General features: G+C 27.0%; 1 protein-coding gene across 5 annotated transcripts in view; it reads right to left on the bottom strand.

The window, feature by feature from the left end:
* The window catches only part of LOC111420093 (Suppressor of ER stress-induced death), a 50332-nt gene that overhangs the window by 9119 nt on the left and 21143 nt on the right, over positions 1–20070 (bottom strand). For 3 of the 5 annotated variants that reach the window (XM_071199230.1, XM_071199229.1, XM_071199228.1), the window contains exons 2-5: positions 15360–15389; positions 11727–12453; positions 11514–11669; positions 6410–7775 (exon numbers count right to left, since the gene is read on the bottom strand). In XM_071199230.1, coding sequence (XP_071055331.1) covers positions 6410–7775; positions 11514–11669; positions 11727–12451 — 2247 coding nt within the window. In that variant the 5' untranslated portion in view covers positions 12452–12453; positions 15360–15389. The remainder of the gene's footprint in view (positions 1–6409; positions 7776–11513; positions 11670–11726; positions 12454–15359; positions 15390–20070) is intronic. The other 2 variants (XM_023052997.2, XM_023052994.2) reach the window with 1 other exon arrangement.

Below are 20070 nucleotides of genomic sequence, written 5' to 3'. Positions count from 1 at the left end.
GCGATATCTAAAATGCTTGATTTTTGGCGATTTTTTAAAAATTAAGGTGACTAATTTTGTTATGAAGAATCGGCTCAATTTAAAAATGCTTTATCTCAGAAAGTAAACGATATTTTCAAAAACGGTCTTGTTTGCTAAAAAGGTTATGATTTTGGGTAAAAGTGGTGATAATTTCGTTTTGATTCGTTAAAAATTCGATTTTATACGATTTTTTGAAAATAACCTTAACTAATTTTGTTCTTAAAAAGTGATAAACGATTAAAAATTTTTATCTCAAAAACTAAAAGATATTTTCAAAATCGGATTAATTCATTGGAAAGAGGACAGTTTTATTAACATTTTGGGAAATTTTCATATTCATATTCCAAGAAATCGATTTTATACGAATTATTAAAGTTTAATCGGCGAAAATTGCAAAATTCGAAAATTATTTCAACTTCAAATATTGTTTGAAGACTTGTTCTAAATTAAAGCTTAAAGCTTTCTCTTTAAAATGATGTATAACAATCTTTGGGTTGTATTGGAAAAACATTGAGAAAAAAAAATGTTGAAACAAAACCTACATTTTCGTATAATCTAAAAGTGTCAAAAAAGATGCAAATTTAAAAATTCCTGGAAGCCGTATTTATTGAAATTAAGGAATGAGACTTATTTTAAATTAAAGCTTAATATTTTCTCTTTAAAATGATGTATAACAATTGTTGGGTTGGATTGGAAAAATATTGAGAAAAAAAATGTTGAAGTAAAACTTACATTTTCGTATAATCTAAAAGTGTCAAAAAAGATGCTAATTTAAAAATTCCTGGAAGCCGTGTTTATTGAAACTAAGGAATGAGACTCGTTTTAAATTAAAGTTCAAAGCTTTCTCTTTAAAATGATGTATAATAAGTGTTGGGTGGGATTGGAAAAATTTTGAGAAAAAAATTGTTGAAGCAAAACTTACATTTTCGTATAATTTAAAAGTGTCAAAAAAGATGCTAATTTAAAAATTCCTGGAAGCCGTGTTTTTTGAAATTAAGGAAAGAGACTTGTTTTAAATTAAAGCTTAATACTTTCTTTTTAAAACGATGTATTGAGATCGATATCTTGATTGTGAAAATGTATCCGAAACAATCTGATATTAATCACTCTTAATGTAAGGTAAATTTAAAAAAAATTCAAAAATTTAAAAAATCGCTCTGACTTTGTTTATAAAGCTACAGAAATGATTTATATCTCAAATGAAAGCTAAATATTTCCTTTTTTAAATGATGTATAACTTATTAAGATTTATGAAAAATGTTGGGAGATATAGCTTAAAATTGGAAGTTCTAAATTATGACTTTTTTATAAAATCAACAATACCAAAGTAAACTTTAAAAAATCATTCTAAGCTTATTTCTGGGAATAAAGAAATGATTTATATCACAAATTAAAGCTAAAGATTTACCTTTTAAAATGATATATCGCACGTTTCATTTTATGAAAAATTCTTGGAAATATAGCTTAAAAATTGGAGAAAAGTGAGTTCATGTTTAAAGATTAATATCTCAATAACTACAAGATATTTTCAAAATGCGCTTCTTTCATTGGATAACTTATGATTTGTTCAACAAGTGCTGATAATTTTATAAGAAATTATTAAACCTTCAATTTATTGCGATTTTTTGAAAATGATAGACAATATACAAATATTTTAACATTTTGAAATTAAGCTTAAAATGTAAAAAATCTAATAATTTTTATAATTCAACCCAATCTGTTTCATACATCATTTTAAAGAGAAATGTTTCAGCTTTAATTTGATACGAAAATCATTTCTTAATTTTCATAATTAACCCTTTCCACGGTTTTTTAAGTTTCACATTGTTTTTGGCACTTTTAGATTATACGAAAATGTAAGTTTTCTTTCAACGTTTTTTATCTTAATATTTTTCCAATCCAACCCAACATATATTATACACCATTTTAAAGAGAAAGCTTCAAGCTTTAATTTAGAACAAGTCTCATTCCTTCATTTCAATAAACACAGCTTCCAGGAATTGTTAAATTAGCATCTTTTTTGACACTTTAAAATTATACGAAACTGTAAGTTTTGTTTCAACATTTTTTTTCTCAATATTTTTCCAATCCAACCCAACGATTATTATACATCATTTTAAAGAGAAAGCTTTCAGCTTTAATTTAAAATAAGTCTCATTCCTTAATTTCAATAAACACAGCTTCCAGGAATTTTTAAATTAGCATCTTTTTTGACACTTTTAAATTATACGAAAATGTAGGTTTTGTTCCAATAATTTTTTTCTCAATATTTTTCCAATCCCACCTAACAATTATTATAATACGAAAATGTAAGTTTTGTTTCAATAACTTTTTTCTCAATATTTTTCCAATCCAACTCAACGATTATTATACATCATTTTAAAGAGGAAGCTTTGAGCTTTAATTTAGAACAAGTCTTCAAACAATATTCGAAGTTTTCATAAAATTAAAGATCATTAAAAGTCCGTTAATTTAACACCAAACTCCACATATTTCCGTTAAAAATTAAAAAAGTTAGGTTAAGAACTGTCAAATGTCAAATTTTTTTTATTTAATCGATCAATCAGCAACAAATAAAGATAAATACGGCGAGTTTGGACCATGGTGTGCAATCTTACTACTATAAAAATGTAGACCGAGATTTAGTACCCTCACAATCCACTGGATGACGTTGTAAACTGAATTTGCATCAATCTGCATTATCTACACAAACAAAGCGCTTGTAACCATAGAAAAATTTATGTATAATGTCAAACTCGGAGGTGAAAGCAAACGTCATATTTTTGTTTTGTCGTTTAGTGTAATAATTGGTGATAACCCCGTTGTATAAGTAAATTTTCTTCCTTACGTTCTTTTGGTTTAGTGTTTTATATCCTTTAGTTAAGTATTTAAATAAGTTAGGGCCACTTTTACCACCTCTTGATAAGTTTATCCAATAGATAAATTGGAGCTTTTTGCCAATGAGAGCAATATACGTGAATATACGTTAAAAATTATGAATATTATCTTGGAAAAACTTTAAATTCATGTTTTTTCCTATTTATTAGGAAAATGCACTTGACCTCTTCAAAATAAAGTAATGGTATAAACCGGTATAGACCTATATTTAAATTTCGCGCTTTAACCTAATTAGTTCCCTCACAATCCCCTTGGGAGCGTTTGTACCAAAAAATAGTGGGGAGATGACCTTCTATATACATAATATATATAAATTTTTCTATCGTTTGGACTCGCTTTAAAGCATTTTTAATTTTCTTTCATTTTCCGATGTCTATTTTGAATAAAAAAAAAATATTTAAAAAAACTCTCTAAAAAACGATCAATTAATCCCAATTTGGGACAGAGGGGGGATCTAAAAAGGTTAATGTCTTACTTTGTATAAGTCGAAATGTCCCGTTCTGCCAAAAATGTTGTACAAATACTCGATTGTAATAAAAGCAGTCTTCCACGGAATCGCATCCCTCTCATAAATCAGATATTTAGTAACATTCAAAGCAATTGAGTAATCCAAATAACCCCCATTGGCTAAATTAAATGAATCGTCTAAGAGTTGGGCTCGATTTTTTGGGTCAAATTTTAAATAACCCTCTCTCGAGTTAATCTCTTCAATCAAAAGGTACCAATTCTTTTCATCATAATTAACCCTATAATACCCCGTGAGGTTCAAATTAACAAACAACCACTCATCCGGTGATAAATCAGAATTAACGTGATTTCCCGAGTTGATTTAAGCCAAGTTTTTCGTTCAATTCCATCGTTTTTCGTGGAATAAGTCAAAGGAACCCACCACAAAGACGAATCAACCCCACTCGAATTTCCCGCCACCAAAAATCGTTCTTGTTTAAACTTAATTAATCGATTTTTGTAATTTCTTGTAACTGTAATGATAGGAAATCCTGTTTGTAAGGTAAAATAGCATAATAATTTGAAGAATTCGTTGTTCTACTAGCAGATAATGGTAGTAGAACAATTGGTAGCACTTGGGAATTGGAGCATTTTATGAAAAAACTTTTAAAACAAAAGTTATAGCAAATTTTATTCTTACCAATATTGCTCTCTTTCACTTTTGCTCTCAGATGCGTCAATATCGATAAAAATACGAAAACATGAAAATTTGAAGAATTCGTTGTTCTAATAGCAGATAATGGTAGTATTTGGGAATCTGAACATTTTATGAAAAAACTTTTAAAACAAAAGTTGTAGCGAATTTTATTCTTACCAATATTGCTCTCTTTCATTTTTGCTCTCAGATGCGTCAATATCGATAAATATGCAAAAACATGAAAATGTGAAGAATTCGTTGTTTTACTGGCAAGTAATGGTAGCACTTGGGAATCGGAGCATTTTATGAAAAAACTTTTAAAACAAAAGTTGTAGCAAATTTTATGCTTACCAATATTGCTCTCTTTCACTTTTGCTCTCAGATGCGTCAATATCGATAAATATAAAAAAAATGAAAATTTGAAGAATTCGTTGTTCTACTAGCAGATAATGGTAGCAATTTGGAATCGGAGCATTTTATGAAAAAACTTTTAAAACAAAAGTTGTAGCAAATTTTATGCTTATCAATATTGCTCTCTTTCACTTTTGCTCTCAGATGCATAGATATCGAGAAAAATACGAAATATACGAGATATATGAAAATCCGTAAGGAAAGCGAGTGAGGTGGAAAAAATAGTTAGGGTTATATTCAAAAAATCGTATAAAATCGAATTTTTAATGAATCAAAACGAAATTATCACCACTTTTACCCACAATCATAACCTTTTTAACAAAAAAGACCGTTTTTGAAAATATCGTTTACTTTCTGAGATAAAGCATTTTTAAATTGAGCCGATTCTTCATAACAAAATTAGTCACCTCAATTTTTAAAAAATCGCCAAAAATCGAGCGTTTAAGATATCGCAACGCAATTTTCAAAAATTATAGAGTCAAGTGTCACCTTTTCAATGAATAAAACCGATTTTGTAAATATCTTTTAGTTTTTGAGATAAAAATTTTTAATCGCAACGCTGTCCTTTTTTGGATAAATAAATTAAGTAATATTTTTGATTGAAACAAAAAAAATCGTATCTCAAAAACTAATTGAGATATAACCATGAGATATAAGGCATTTTGAAGCAAATTTAATCGAGATTTAGTGTACAAAAAATTATTTCTTAATTCCTTAAATCCCATAAATAAATGTTCAAGATTCATTTTCTAAATTCTTAAATTTTTGGCAAAATCGAAAATTTTATCAAAACTTCAAACATTGTTTTTTCAAAAACTAAAAGTTATTTTTCAAAACGGGTTGGTTCATTGGAAAGATGGCGCTTTTATTAACATTTTGGGAAATTTTCATACTCATATTCCAAGTAATGGATTTTATACGAATTTTTAAAGTTTAATCGGCTGAAATTGTTAAAACGTAAGTTTTGCTTCAACAATTTTTTTCTCAATATTTTTCCAATCCAACCCAACAATTATTATACATCATTTTAAGGAGAAAGCTTTGAGCTTTAATTTAAAATAAGTTTTATTCCTTAATTCCAATAAATACGGCTTCCAGGAATTTTTAAATTAGCATCTTTTTTGGCACTTTTAAATCATACGAAAATGTAAACTTTGTTTCAACATTTTTTTTCTCAATATTTTTCCAATTCAACCCAACACTTATTATACACCATCATAAAGAGAAAGCTTTAAGCTTCAATTTAAAACAAGTCTCATTCTTTCATTTCAATAAACACAGCTTTCAGGAATTTTTAAATTAACATCTTTTTTGACACTTTAAAATTATACAAAAATGTCGGTTTTGTTTCAATAATTTTTTTCTCAATATTTTTCCAATCCAACCCAACGATTATTATACATCATTTTAAAGAGGAAGCTTTGAGCTTTAATTTAGAACAAGTCCTCAAACAATATTTGAAGTTTTCATAAAATTAAAGATCATTAAAAGTCCGTTAATTTAATACCAAACTCAACATATTTCCGTTAAAAATTAAAAAAGTTCGGTTAAGAACTGTCAACTGTCAAATTTTTTTTACTTAATTGTCAACTGTCAAATTTAACGAAATAACAAAACACATAATTTTAAAGACCATTAAAAGTCCGTTAATTTAACACCAAACTCGACATATTTCCACTAAAAATTAAAAAAGTTAGGTTACGAACTGTCAACTGTCAACTGTCAAATGTCAAATTTTTTTTATTTAATCGATAAATCAGCAACGAATAAAGATAAATACGTCGAGTTTGGACTCGTTTTAAAGCATTTTTAATTTTCTTTCATTTTCCGATATCTATTTTGATTAAAAAAATATATTTAAAAAAACTCTCTAAAAAACGATCAATTAATCATAATTTGGGACAGAAGGTGTATCTAAAAAGGTTAATATCTTACTTTGTATAAGTCGAAATGTCCCGTTCTGCTAAAAATGTTGTACAAATACTCGATTGTAATAAAAGCAGTCTTCCACGGAATCGCATCCCTCTCATAAACCAGATATTTAGTAACATTCAAAGCGATTGAATAATCCAAATAACCCCCATTGGCTAAATTAAAAGAATCGTCTAACAGCTGGGCTCGATTTTTTGGGTCAAATTTTAAATAACCCTCCTTCGAGTTAATCTCCTCAATCAAAAGGTACCAATTCTTTTCATCATAATTAACCCTGTAATACCCCGTGAGGTTCAAATTAACCAACAACCACTCATCCGGTGATAAATCAGAATTAATCGTGATTTCCCGAGTCGATTTAAGCCAAGTTTTTCGTTCAATTCCATCGTTTTTCGTGGAATAAGTCAAAGGAACCCACCACAAAGACGAATCAACCCCACTCGAGTTTCCTGCCACTAAAAATCGTTCTTGTTTAAACTTAATTAATCGATTTTTGTAATTCCTTGTAACTGTAATGACAGGAAATCCTGTTTGTAGGGTCCAAGAGTCCATTATTATTTTAACCGACATATCTTGGTCTAAAATTTGCTCCAAATGGGCTTGATTTGTTAGAAATCTCCATAAATCGTCTTGCTCAGCGTTGGAGTATTTTCGGTCTAATAAGTAGTTGGTTAAAGCAGCTCGGAACACTTTCGTGCTCAAAAAATGCTCCATCATCCTAATAATCGTCGCTCCTTTTGCGTAGGATATCCCATCGAAGATGTTATTAATCTCATCCGGATTTTCGACCTTCACAGAAACTGGGTGGGAGTATTTTAAAGCATCAATCGTTAAAACCCCTTGTAATTCATGCACGACGAATTGATCCATCACTTTTAACTCAGGATAAACCGAATCGACACTCAAATACTCCATAAAAGTCGCAAAACCTTCGTTTAGCCATAAATCATCCCACCACAAAGGAGAGACCAAATTTCCAAACCATTGGTGGGCTAATTCGTGTGCCACAACGATTAAAACGACCTGCATGTTGAATTTGGTCGACTTTTCTGGGTCGTATAACAAAACGGATTCTCGATAAGTGATTAACCCCCAATTTTCCATGGCTCCTGTTGAAAAATCGGGTAATGCCACCATATCGATCTTTGGGAGGGGGAATTTGAGTTGGAAATACTCCTCGTAGAATGTTAAAAGGGCTGGGCTCACTTTTAAGGCGAATCCGGCTTGGTTTAGCATGGTTTGGCGGAACCAAATCGATACGGTTTGGTTGGTTAAGTGGTCGAAATCGGAAATTACGAAGGCTACTAAATATGTGGACATAGGTACGGATGTTTCAAAGTGGTCCCAATAATATCCGGGGAGATTTGAGCTGAAATTGAGAAAAAAAATTTTTATTGGAGTGAGTATGCAACTAATTTTGCAAAGTGTGTGTTGGGATATGGGTGGTGTGATGTTGGTTGCATAGTTGCAAAGATGATGATTTTAAGAAAATCATATTTACCGTATTTTTATGGATTATGATATGATATATGTTAAATTGTAGCTTAAAGACTCTAGTTTATGATATCATATAAAAATTATAAGATAATATTATTGAAATTTCCAGAAAAAAATTATTAAAGAGGAAATTGTGTAATTTATTATTCAAGAATTAACGAAATTTTCAAAAAATCATATCTACTGTATTTTTATGAATAATCATATGATATGTATGTTAAATTGTAGCTTAAAGATTCTAGTTTATGATACCATATAAGAATTATAACATAATATTATTGAAATTTCCAGGAAAAAATTATTAAAGAGGAAATTGTCTAATTTATTAATCAAGAATTAATGAAATTTTCAAAAAATCATATCTACTGTATTTTTATGAATAATGATATGATATGTGTGTTAAATTGAAGCTTAAAGATTGTAGTTTATGATATGATATAAAAATTATAAGATAATATTATTGAAATTTCCAGAAAAAAATTATTAAAAAGGAAATTGTCTAATTTATTAATTAAGAATTAATGAAATTTTCAAAAAATCATATCTACTGTATTTTTATGAATAATGATATGATATATATGTTAAATTGTAGCTTAAGGACTCTAGTTTATGATATCATATAAAAATTATAAGATAATATTATTGAAATTTCTAGGAAAAAATTATTAAAGAGGAAATTGTCTAATTTATTAATAAAGAATTAACGAAATTTTCAAAAAATCATATCTACTGTATTTTTATGAATAACGATATGATATATATGTTAAATTGTAACTTAAAGACTCTAGTTTATGATATCATATAAAAATTATAAGATAATATTATTGAAATTTCCAGGAAAAAAATATTAAAGAGGAAATTGTTTAATTTATTAATTAAGAATTAACGCAATTTTCAAAAAATCATATCTACTCTATTTTTATGAATAATGATATGATATGTATGTTAAATTGTAGCTTAAAGATTCTAGTTTATGATATCATATAAAAGAAAAATTTAAAAATTGTTATATTTATAAATTAAGAAGAGTACGAAATTTTCAAAAAACCATATCATCTGTATTTTTAAGAATTATGGTATGATTTGTATGTTACATTGAAGCTTAAAGATTGTAGTTTATGATGTGATATAAAAACTATATGATAATATTATTGAAATTTCCAGGAAAAAATTATTAAAGAAGAAATTGTTAAATTTAGTACGAAATTTTCAAAAAACCATATCATTCTCATTTTTAAGAATTATGATATGATTTGTATGTTAAATTGAAGCTTAGAGATTGTAGTTTATGATACGATATAAAAACTATGAGATAATATTAATGAAATTTCCAGGAATAAATTGTTGAAGAAAAATTGTCATATTTATAAATCAAGAAGAGTACGAAATTTTCAAAAAAACATATCATCTGTATTTTTAAGAATTATGGTATGATTTGTATGTTAAATTGAAGCTTAAAGATTGTAGTTTATGATGTGATATAAAAACTATATGATAATATTATTGAAATTTCCAGGAAAAAATTATTAAAGAAGAAATTGTTAAATTTTGTACGAAATCTTCAAAAAACCATATCTTTCGCATTTTTAAGAATTATGATATGATTTGTATGTTAAATTGAAGCTTAGAGATTGTAGTTTATGATACGATATAAAAACTATGAGATAATATTAATGAAATTTCCAGGAATAAATTGTTGAAGAAAAATTGTCATATTTATAAATCAAGAAGAGTACGAAATTTTCAAAAAAACATATCATCTGTATTTTTAAGAATTATGGTATGATTTGTATGTTAAATTGAAGCTTAAAGATTCTAGTTTATGATATGATATAGAAATGATAGGATTCGATTATAAAAACTATGAGAAATATCATCATAAGCCAAAAATTGCAAAATTGGTATAGACAGTTTAAAAAATAAAAAAATTCGAAAAATCATATCTTTTTTATTTTTAAAGGTAAGAATATGTATTATATCTTAAATTAAAGCTCAAACATTTTAAATTATGATATGATATAGAAAATGTGGGGTTCGATTATAAAAATTTTGAGAAATGTCATCATAAACGAAAAATTGTAAAATTGGTATAAACAGCTTAAAAAATTAAAAATTTCAAAAAATCATATCTTCTTTACTTTTAAAGGTAAGAATGTGTATTATATCTCAAATTAAAGCAGAAGCATTCTAAATTATGATATGATATAGAAAATATGGGGTTCGATTATAAAAATTTTAAGGTAATGTTATTAAAATTTTCTGAAAAATATTATTAAAGAAGAAATTGTCAAATTGTTAATAAAAAATAATACGAAATTTATTCATTTTTAAGAATTATGATATGATATGTATGTTAAATTGAAGCTTAAAGATACTAGTTTACGATATGATATAGAAACTGTAAGATGATATTATTGAAATTTTTAAGAAAAAATTATTAAAGATGAAATTGTCCAATTTATGAATAAAAGAAATTTTAAAAAATCATATCTACTGTATTTTTATGAATAATGATGTGATATGTATGTTAAATTGACGCTTAAAGATTCTAGTTTATGATGTGATATAAAAACTATGAGATAATATTAATGAAATTTCCAGGAATAAATTGTTGAAGAAGAAATTGTCATATTTATAAATCAAAAAGAGTACGAAATTTTCAAAAAACCATATCATCTGTATTTTTTAAAATTATAATATGATTGATTTAACATACATATCATATTAGGATTCTTTAATATACAGTAGATATATTTTTTGAAAATTTCGTTTATTCTTGATTAATAAATTAAATAATATTCTTTTTAATAATTTTTTTCCGGAAATTTCAATAATATTATCTTATAATTTTTATATGGTATCATAACCTAGAATATTCAAGCTTTAACTTAGCATTTAGTTTATATCATTATGCATAATAATACAGTAGATATGACTTTTGAAAATTTGTCTTTCATTCATAAATTTGACAATTCCTTCTTTAACAATTCTTTCCTGGGAATTATTGAAATTTCCAAATATTATCATATAGTTTCTATATCACATCATAAACTAGAATCTTTAAGCTTCAATTTAACATACATATCACATCATTATTCATAAAAATACGGTAGATATGATTTTTTGAAAATTTCTCTTTTATTCGTAAATTAAACAATTTCTTCTTTAATAATTTTTTCTTGAAAATTTCAATAATATCATCTTACAGTTTCTATCTCACATCATAAACTAGAATCTTTAAGCTTCAATTTAACATACATATCACATCATTATTCATAAAAATACGGTAGATATGATTTTTTGAAAATTTCTCTTTTATTCATAAAATCAACAATTTCATTTTTAATAATTTTTTCTTAAAAATTTCAATAATATTATCTTACAGTTTCTATATCACATCATAAACTAGAATCTTTAAGCTTCAATTTAACATAAATATCACATCATTATTCATAAAAATACGGTAGATATGATTTTTGAAAATTACTCCTAATTTTTTAAGACGTCGCGCATCATTTCTTTAAGCACCTAAAATAAAGGCGCGACGCCCTGTATAGGGCATAAACTTTTTTCACGGATTCCCGATATTTAAAAAAAAAATTTAACTCACATCGGTGTAGACTTAAACTTCGGCATATTCGAAATCGACGACATCTCCTTCGACCTTCCCAGATTGACTTGAAACTTAGCTTTCAAAGCGGGTTCGTCGAAGCACGGAAAAGCTTTCCTTGCATCCGTCGGTTGAAATTGAGTCACAGCAATCCATCTAACCAATTAAAAGAAATAAATTAAACCAACTCATCTCATTTTTTATCAAACAAACCTCTTCGTATCATTTAAAACGTAAGAACTCCGATAAAATCCTTCCAAAATATCATTTAAAACCCCTTTAAATCGCATTCGAATCTCGCAAACCATCCCTATCTTTAAATCCTCCTCCAAATGGATGTTAAAAAAGTTTTTTGTCGTATCATTAGATAATTGTACAACTTTTAAACTTTCTTTTTTTTCATCTTTATCCTTAAGTAATAAGATCTCAACCGAATTTGGTTCTATTTCTAATTCATCCACGTGTAAAGTCACTATTTTAGTTGCTTCTTCCACTGTTATGTTGATCGAAACGTTTCCATTAAACGTTAAATTTCCATCGATTAAAAAAGGGAGCATAAATAGGCGATAAAAATTCGGCTTAATCGACCTTGGCAGCCTCAAATTCATCTCTTCTTTAAAACTTTTAGTGGTAACTTCGATTTGGTTCATTTCTGGAGTTGAAGTATCTAAATCGGTTTGTTCTTCTTCATTATTTTGGACATCGTCGTCGATTTGGGTTAAACTTAACGTGGTGGGGTTGCTTTTGCAGTCGTTTTGAATGATATTAGTCACCTTTGGGGATAAATAATAAGTTAGAAGGGACGTTGTGATGATTGTTAATGCAAAAAAGGTGAGGATTATCACCAGGAGGAGTCTTGAGATTGATATGTCTTTGGTTGGCTTCCTTGTGGGTGAAATTGCGTCCATTATATCGAGTTTTTCGGAAACATGTGTCATAACTGAAAAAGAAAGAAAGAAATTTAGGTCAAATCTCTTTCTTTTCATTCATATTGAAATGAATCTTTTAAGAAAGGTGTCAAGTTTTGGCTCAAAGAAACAGGAAGTCCATTATTACTGGGTTCATGCGGGAGGACGAGGTTTCAAGTTCCCTTTATTATCTCGAGAACGAAAGGGGATACAAAAAAAAGTTATTCTTTATAATCGGTTTTAAATTCATTTTTGCACCGGAAAAGTCATCTTAGACGTTTTACATCATGTTGGTAGAGAACGAATCAGAAATTCGGAACGTGTCAGAAAAAAAGTTTTAATACAAAATTTGTAGCAAATTTGATTCTTACCAATGTTGCTCTCTTTCACTTTTGCTCTCAGATGCATAGAAATCGAGCAAAATTCGAAACTCAATTAGATAAAATCGTGATTTTGTATCTTGTTGGTAGAGGATGAATCAAAAATTCGGAGCGTGTTAGAAAAAAAGTTTTAGTATAAAAGTTGTGGCAAATTTAATTCTTAACAAAATCACTCTTTTATACTTTTACTCTCAGATGCATAGAAATTGAGAAAAATTCGAAATTCAATTGGATAAAATCGTTGTTTTGTATCATTTTGGTTGAGGACGAATCAGAAAATTGGAACGTTTTAGAAAAAAAGTTTTAATATAAAAGTTGTAGCAAATTTAATTCTTAATAAAATCACTCTTTTACACTTTTACACCCAGATGCATAGAAATTGAGAAAAATTCGAAATTCAATTGGATAAAATCGTAGTTTTGGATCTTGTGGGTATAGGACGAATCAGAAAATCGGAACGTGTCAGAAAAAAAGTTTTAGTATAAAAGTTGTAGCAAATTTAATTCTTAACAATTTTGCTCTTTTATACTTTTACTCTCAGATGCATAGAAATCGAGCAAGATTCGAAACTCAATTAGATAAAATCGTGATTTTGGATCTTGTTGGTAGAGGATGAATCAAAAATTCGGAGAGTGTTAGAAAAAAAGTTTTAGTATAAAAGTTGTAGCAAATTTAATTCTTAACAAAATCACTCTTTTACACTTTTACTCCCAGAAGCATAGAAATTGAGAAAAATTCGAAATTCAATTGGATAAAATCGTAGTTTTGGATCTTGTGGGTATAGGACGAATCAGAAAATTGGAACGTTTTAGAAAAAAAGTTTTAATATAAAAGTTGTAGCAAATTTGATTCTTACCAATGTTGCTCTCTTTCACTTTTGCTCTCAGATGCATAGAAATCGAGCAAAATTCGAAACTCAATTAGATAAAATCGTGATTTTGTATCATTTTGGTAGAGGACGAATCAGAAAATTGGAACGTTTTAGAAAAAAAGTTTTAATATGAAAGTTGTAGCTAATTTCATTCTTAACAAAATCACTCTTTTACACTTTTACTCCCAGATGCATAGAAATTGAGAAAAATTCGAAATTCAATTTGATAAAATCGTGGTTTTGGATCTTGTGGGTATAGGACGAATCAGAAAATCGGAACGTGTCAGAAAAAAAGTTTTAGTGTAAAAGTTGTAGCAAATTTAATTCTTAACAATTTTGCTCTTTTATACTTTTAATCTCAGATGCATAGAAATCGAGCAAAATTCGAAACTCAATTAGATAAAATCGTGATTTTGGATCTTGTTGGTAGAGGATGAATCAAAAATTCGGAGCGTGTTAGAAAAAAAGTTTTAGTATAAAAGTTGTAGCAAATTTAATTCTTAATAAAATCACTCTTTTATACTTTTACTCCCAGAAGCATATAAATCGAGAAAAATTCGAAATTCAATTAGATGAAATCGTGATTTTGGATCATTTTGGTAGAGGATGAATCAGAAATTCGGAACTTGTCAGAAAAAAAGTTTTAATATAAAAGTTGTAGCAAATTTAATTCTTAACAATATCACTCTTTTACACTTTTACTCCGAGAAGCATAGAAATCGAGAAAAATTCGAAATTCAATTGGATAAAATCGTGGTTTTGGATCTTGTGGGTATAGGACGAATTAGAAAATCGGAACGTGTCAGAAAAAAAGTTTTAGTATAAAAGTTGTAGCAAATTTAATTCTTAACAATTTTGCTCTTTTATACTTTTACTCTCAGATGCATAGAAATCGAGCAAAATTCGAAACTCAATTAGATAAAATCGTGATTTTGGATCTTGTTGGTAGAGGATGAATCAAAAATTCGGAGCGTGTTAGAAAAAAAGTTTTAGTATAAAAGTTGTAGCAAATTTAATTCTTAATAAAATCACTCTTTTATACTTTTACTCCCAGAAGCATAGAAATCGAGAAAAATTCGAAATTCAATTAGATAAAATCGAGGTTTTGGATCTTGTGGGTATAGGACGAATCAGAAAATTGGAACGTTTTAGAAAAAAAGTTTTAATATAAAAGTTGTAGCTAATTTCATTCTTAACAAAATCACTCTTTTACACTTTTACTCTCAGAAGCATAGAAATCAAGAAAAATTCGAAAAGGTGAAAATTGGGAGCTAACTTCGCATAACTCAAAAATACTGTTACTAACTTCTTCAAGAATCTAGTCCGAATCACAAAATTTTCAGTGATTACATTAAAAAGTATGCACATTTCGATAAACAATGCCAAATTTTGATTAAAGTTAAAACAAAAAAGTTAAAGGCTGCCAAATGGAGGAGTACCCATCAATTATCAACTAACGCGTTAAAAAATTCTTATTCCTTTACAAAGTTAAGTTGGAATTATAAAATTTGAAAGAATCATATTAAAAGGTACACAGATTCTGATAAAAATGTGGATTTTGATTGTTGATTGATTAAAAATGATTGCGAAAGCGCCAAAAGTGACGTCACAGCTGGTAATTATAGCTTATCAATACTTTTTTGATTATTATAGTGTGGACTTAGACCATTTCTTTTTAAAAACTCACCCCAATTTATGTAGTAAAAAAGATTTTTACCTGCAACAAAAAAAACCTTATTAGTTTAAAAATTCTAAGAAGAAATTGTAAATAAAAAATCGTATCATCAAGACTTATATCTCAAAAACGAAAGATAATACGACAAAAAGTTACTCTTTATTTTCGATTTAAAATTCATTTTTCTACCGGAAATATACCTCAAAGTTTTTGCAAAAAGCATCTCTATGACTTTGGAAATGAAATAATAAATTTTAACCTCAGATTAAACATGCAGAGTTGGATTTAAAAAATCGTAACAACGATGTTTATGGAAAGTAAAAAATGATTTATGGGGCAAAGAATCTTCATAAAATTTGCTTTAAAATGGTATTTATTTCATGATGATATCTCAATTCGTTCTTGAGATACGATTTTTTTAATTTACCTTTTATCAATTTAACCTCAATAATCTCAAAATTGATGAAAAAAATCGTATCTTTGGGATTTCTAAAAACGAAGGAATAATTTTTTGCTTGCTCAAACTAGATTAAATTTGCTCTTAAATGATGATTAAATTGTCTTGATATCTCAAGTACTTTTTGAGATATAATTTTTTGAAATTTGACGTTTATCTACTTAACCCGTCATAATTGCATATATTAAAAAAATCATAACATCAAAACTTGGAGAGATAGAAAAATGGTGTTCTAGATACTAAATTTAAACTGGATTTAAAAAATCATAACTACGCCAAATATGAAAACGAAGAAATAATTTTTGGTGCACTAAAACTAGATTAAATTTGCTTTAAAATCCTTCTTATCTCCATTTAGTATCTCTCTTAGTTTTTGAGATACGACTTTTTTAATTTTAATTTTTAAAATGCAAACATTATTAAATTCAACCAAGCAGAGTCGGATTCAAAAAATTATAACCACCTCAAATATGAAAACTAAGAAATAATTTTTGGTTTACTAAAATTAGATTAAATTTGCTTTAAAATGCTTCTTATCTCAATTTGATATCTCCATTAGTTTTTGAGATACGATTTTTTTAAATTTATATTTCGTATCTATAACAATTAAAAAGGGGTTGGATTTAAACAAACCATAACAACGATGTTTATGGAAAATAAGAAACTATTTATGGCACCTAAATTCTTCATCAAATTTGCTTTAAAATGCTCTTTATTTCATGGTGATATCTCAATTCGTTCTTGAGATATTTGACTTTAAATTCTTAATTATTGCAAAAAACGTCGAATTTGGTTGCTTTAAAAGAGGATATCTCAGGAACGAAAGCCAATACGATAAAAAGTTATTCTTTATTTTCGATTTAAAATTCATTCTTCTACTCGGAAATAGACCTTAAAGCCTATGCAAAAATCATTTCTATGAATTGAGAGATGAAATAATAAAGTTAATCTTATAAAGTACCCGTTTTTATTCACTTGTTCGAATGGCGTTTAATAACAATCACTTTTATAGAAAATATTATATACTAATCGTATAGAAAAATGATTAATAAATCGAAATAGAAGAATAACATTTCTTCATTCAATTTTTGCGAAAAACGTCGAATTTGGTTGCTTTAAAAGGGAATATCTTAAGAACGAAAAATAATACGATAAAAAGTTATTCTTTATTTTCGATTTAAAATTCATTTTTCTACCGGAAATAGACCTTAAAGTTTATGCAAAAATCATTTGTATGAATTGAGAAATGAAATAAAAAAGTTAATCTTATAAAGTAACCGTTTTTATTCACTTTTTCGAATGGCGTTTAATAACAATCACTTTTATAGAAAATATTATCCACAAATCGTATAGAAAAATGATTATTAAATCGAAATAGAAGAATAACATTTTTTCATATCACCCTTCATTCTTGAGATATTCGCCATGAAATTATTAATTTTTGCGAAAAACGTCGAATTTGGTTGCTTTAAAAGAAAATATCTCAAGAACGAAAGATAATACGATAAAAAGTTACTCTTTATTTTCGATTTAAAATTCATTTTTCTACCGGAAATAGGCTTTAAAGTTTATGCAAAAATCATTTCTATGCATTGAGAAAAGAAATAAAAAAGTTAATCTTATAAAGTACTCGATTTTATTCACTTTTTCGAATGGCGTTTAATAACAATCACTTTTATAGAAAATATTATGCACTAATCGTATAGAAAAATGATTATTAAATCGAAATAGGAGAATAACATTTTTTCATATCACCCTTCATTCTTGAGATATCCACCTTGGAAATCTTAATTTTTGCGAAAAACGTCGAATTTGATTGTTTTAAAGGAGAATATCTCAATTATGAAAGATAATACGATAAAAAGTTATTCTTTATTTTCGATTTGAAATTCATTTTTCTACCGGAAATAGATCTTAAAGTTTATGCAAAGATCATTTCTATGCATTGACAAATGAAATAAAAAAGTTAAATTTATAAAGTACCCATTTTTATTCACTTTTTCGAATGGCGTTTAATAACAATCACTTTCATAGAAAATATTATACACTAATCGTATAGAAAAATGATTTCTAAATCGAAATAGAAGAATAACATTTTTTCATATCACCCTTCGTTCTTGAGATATCCGCCTTGGAAATCTTACTTTTTGCGAAAAACGTCGAATTTGGTTGCTTTAAAAGGGAATATCTCAAGAATGAAAGATAATACGATAAAAAGTTATTCTTTATTTTCGATTTAAAATTAATTTTTCTATAAGAAAAACATCTCATAGTTTCAGAAAAAATCATCTTAACGAACTGGGAAATTAATAAATAAATCTAAATCGTACAAAGTTCACGATTTCTATTTTTCTATATTTAATTATCTGTTGGTTGAATTGGTTGAATCAACTAATAATTGCGCAGTTTTAAAGTAAACACTTTAAGCTATAATTTGCCGTAAAACTTGTTTTTTAACTCCCATAAATAAGGTAGATATGATTTCTTAAAGTTTACTTTTTTAATGTCTCGCATAACAACGTCATATTATTCAAAAAATCGTAATAAATCGTAGCTTTAATGAATGCTTATGAAATTATCAGTACTTGTAGTACAAATTATAAGCTTTCCAATGAAACAAACGGATTTTCGAAATATCTTTTAGTTTTTGAGATATTAATTTGTAAACGTAATAATGGACTTTCTCATTTTTCTGGAGAAACAGTTATTTTCAATAATTTTCAAAAAATCATAACAAATTTAGAAAAAAAGTTTTAATATAAAAGTTGTAGCAAACTTAATTATTAACAATTTTGCTCTTTTACACTTTTGCTTTCACGTGCATAAATATTATTATTTCATTTTTATTGGTAATTAGATTATGACCAAAATTACTTATTTATTATTTATCTCAACATTTTTATAATCCAACCCATATGTTATTATATATCATTGAAAAGTAGAAAGTTGAGGCTTTAATTTGATATAAAAATCATTAATTAATATCCATAAATAAAGCCACAGCGATTTTTTGAATTTCTTTCATTTTTATTATTAATTAGATTATGGCCAAAATTACTTATTTATTATTTATCTCAACATTTTTATAATCCAACCCATATGTTATTATATATCATTGAAAAGTAGAAAGTTGACGCTTTAATTTGATATAAAAATCATTAATTAATTTTCATAAATAAAGCCACAGCGATTTTTTGAAATTTTTTTTACTACAAAATTAGGGTTGAGTTAAGAAATTATTATCTCAAAAACGAATTGAGATATTCAAGTGCGGTTTTGTTTCTAATAAAATACGCACTTTTTCACGATTTTTTAAGATAAAGTAAAATCATTTTTACTACATAATTGAAGTTGAATTAAAAAAATCGTATCTCTGCGATTTATGGAATTGAAATAAAAATTTTCGGGGTCTTAAATCTAGATTAAATTTGGTACAAAATGGTGATTAAATCATTTTGATATCTCAATTATTTTTTGAGATACTATTCTTTTAATTTTGGTACTTTTTAACTTAATTTGTATCGAGTAAAGATGTAGAGAATAATTAAAAAAATCATTTCACCGAAATTTGTGGGATTAAAAAAATTGTTTTAATCCCATTAATTCTTGATTAAATTTGCTTTAAAACGCACTTTATTTCATGGTGATATCTCAATTCGTTCTTGAGATACGATTCTTTAAATTCCATTTTTATTAATTTAACCTCAATTATTGAGTTGAATTAAAAAAATCGTATCTCCGCGAGTTATAGAATCGAAATAAAAACTTTCGGGGTCTTAAATCTAGATTAAATTTGCTACAAAATGGTGCTTAAATCATTTTGATATCTCAATTAGTTCTTGAGATACGATTTTATAAAGATAAGTTTTATTTTAATAAAATTACATAAGTTTTAGTGGAAACGTTTCGAGAAAACGAGTAATTTTTTTATGGAAAGGTTGAATTTAAAACCAGAAAATTTTATCATCCTTAAGTTTTTTTTTAATTCACCTCCACTATTTCTACTCTGCATTGCAATCCAAGGAGGGGATGTTGAGATGTTGGTTGGCCAAAAACGCATTTAGTTGATTTGTGTGCATTTTGGGGTGATAAAGTAGTTGCTAAAATTAAAACTTATTACGCGAATTAAGTGATAAATACATCTTATATTTGCGCTAATTGTAAGTGTTGAGTGATGGTACTGATGTTATTAGTGAGGTTAGTGACGTTGAGATCGCAGAATTGCTATTTTATGGATGTTAAAAGGTACCAAATTAATTCATTTTT

This window comes from Onthophagus taurus, chromosome 10 (genome assembly GCF_036711975.1).
Source record: "Onthophagus taurus isolate NC chromosome 10, IU_Otau_3.0, whole genome shotgun sequence".
NCBI classification, from domain to species: domain Eukaryota; kingdom Metazoa; phylum Arthropoda; class Insecta; order Coleoptera; family Scarabaeidae; genus Onthophagus; species Onthophagus taurus.
This window is presented reverse-complemented; position numbering and strand designations above follow the sequence as displayed.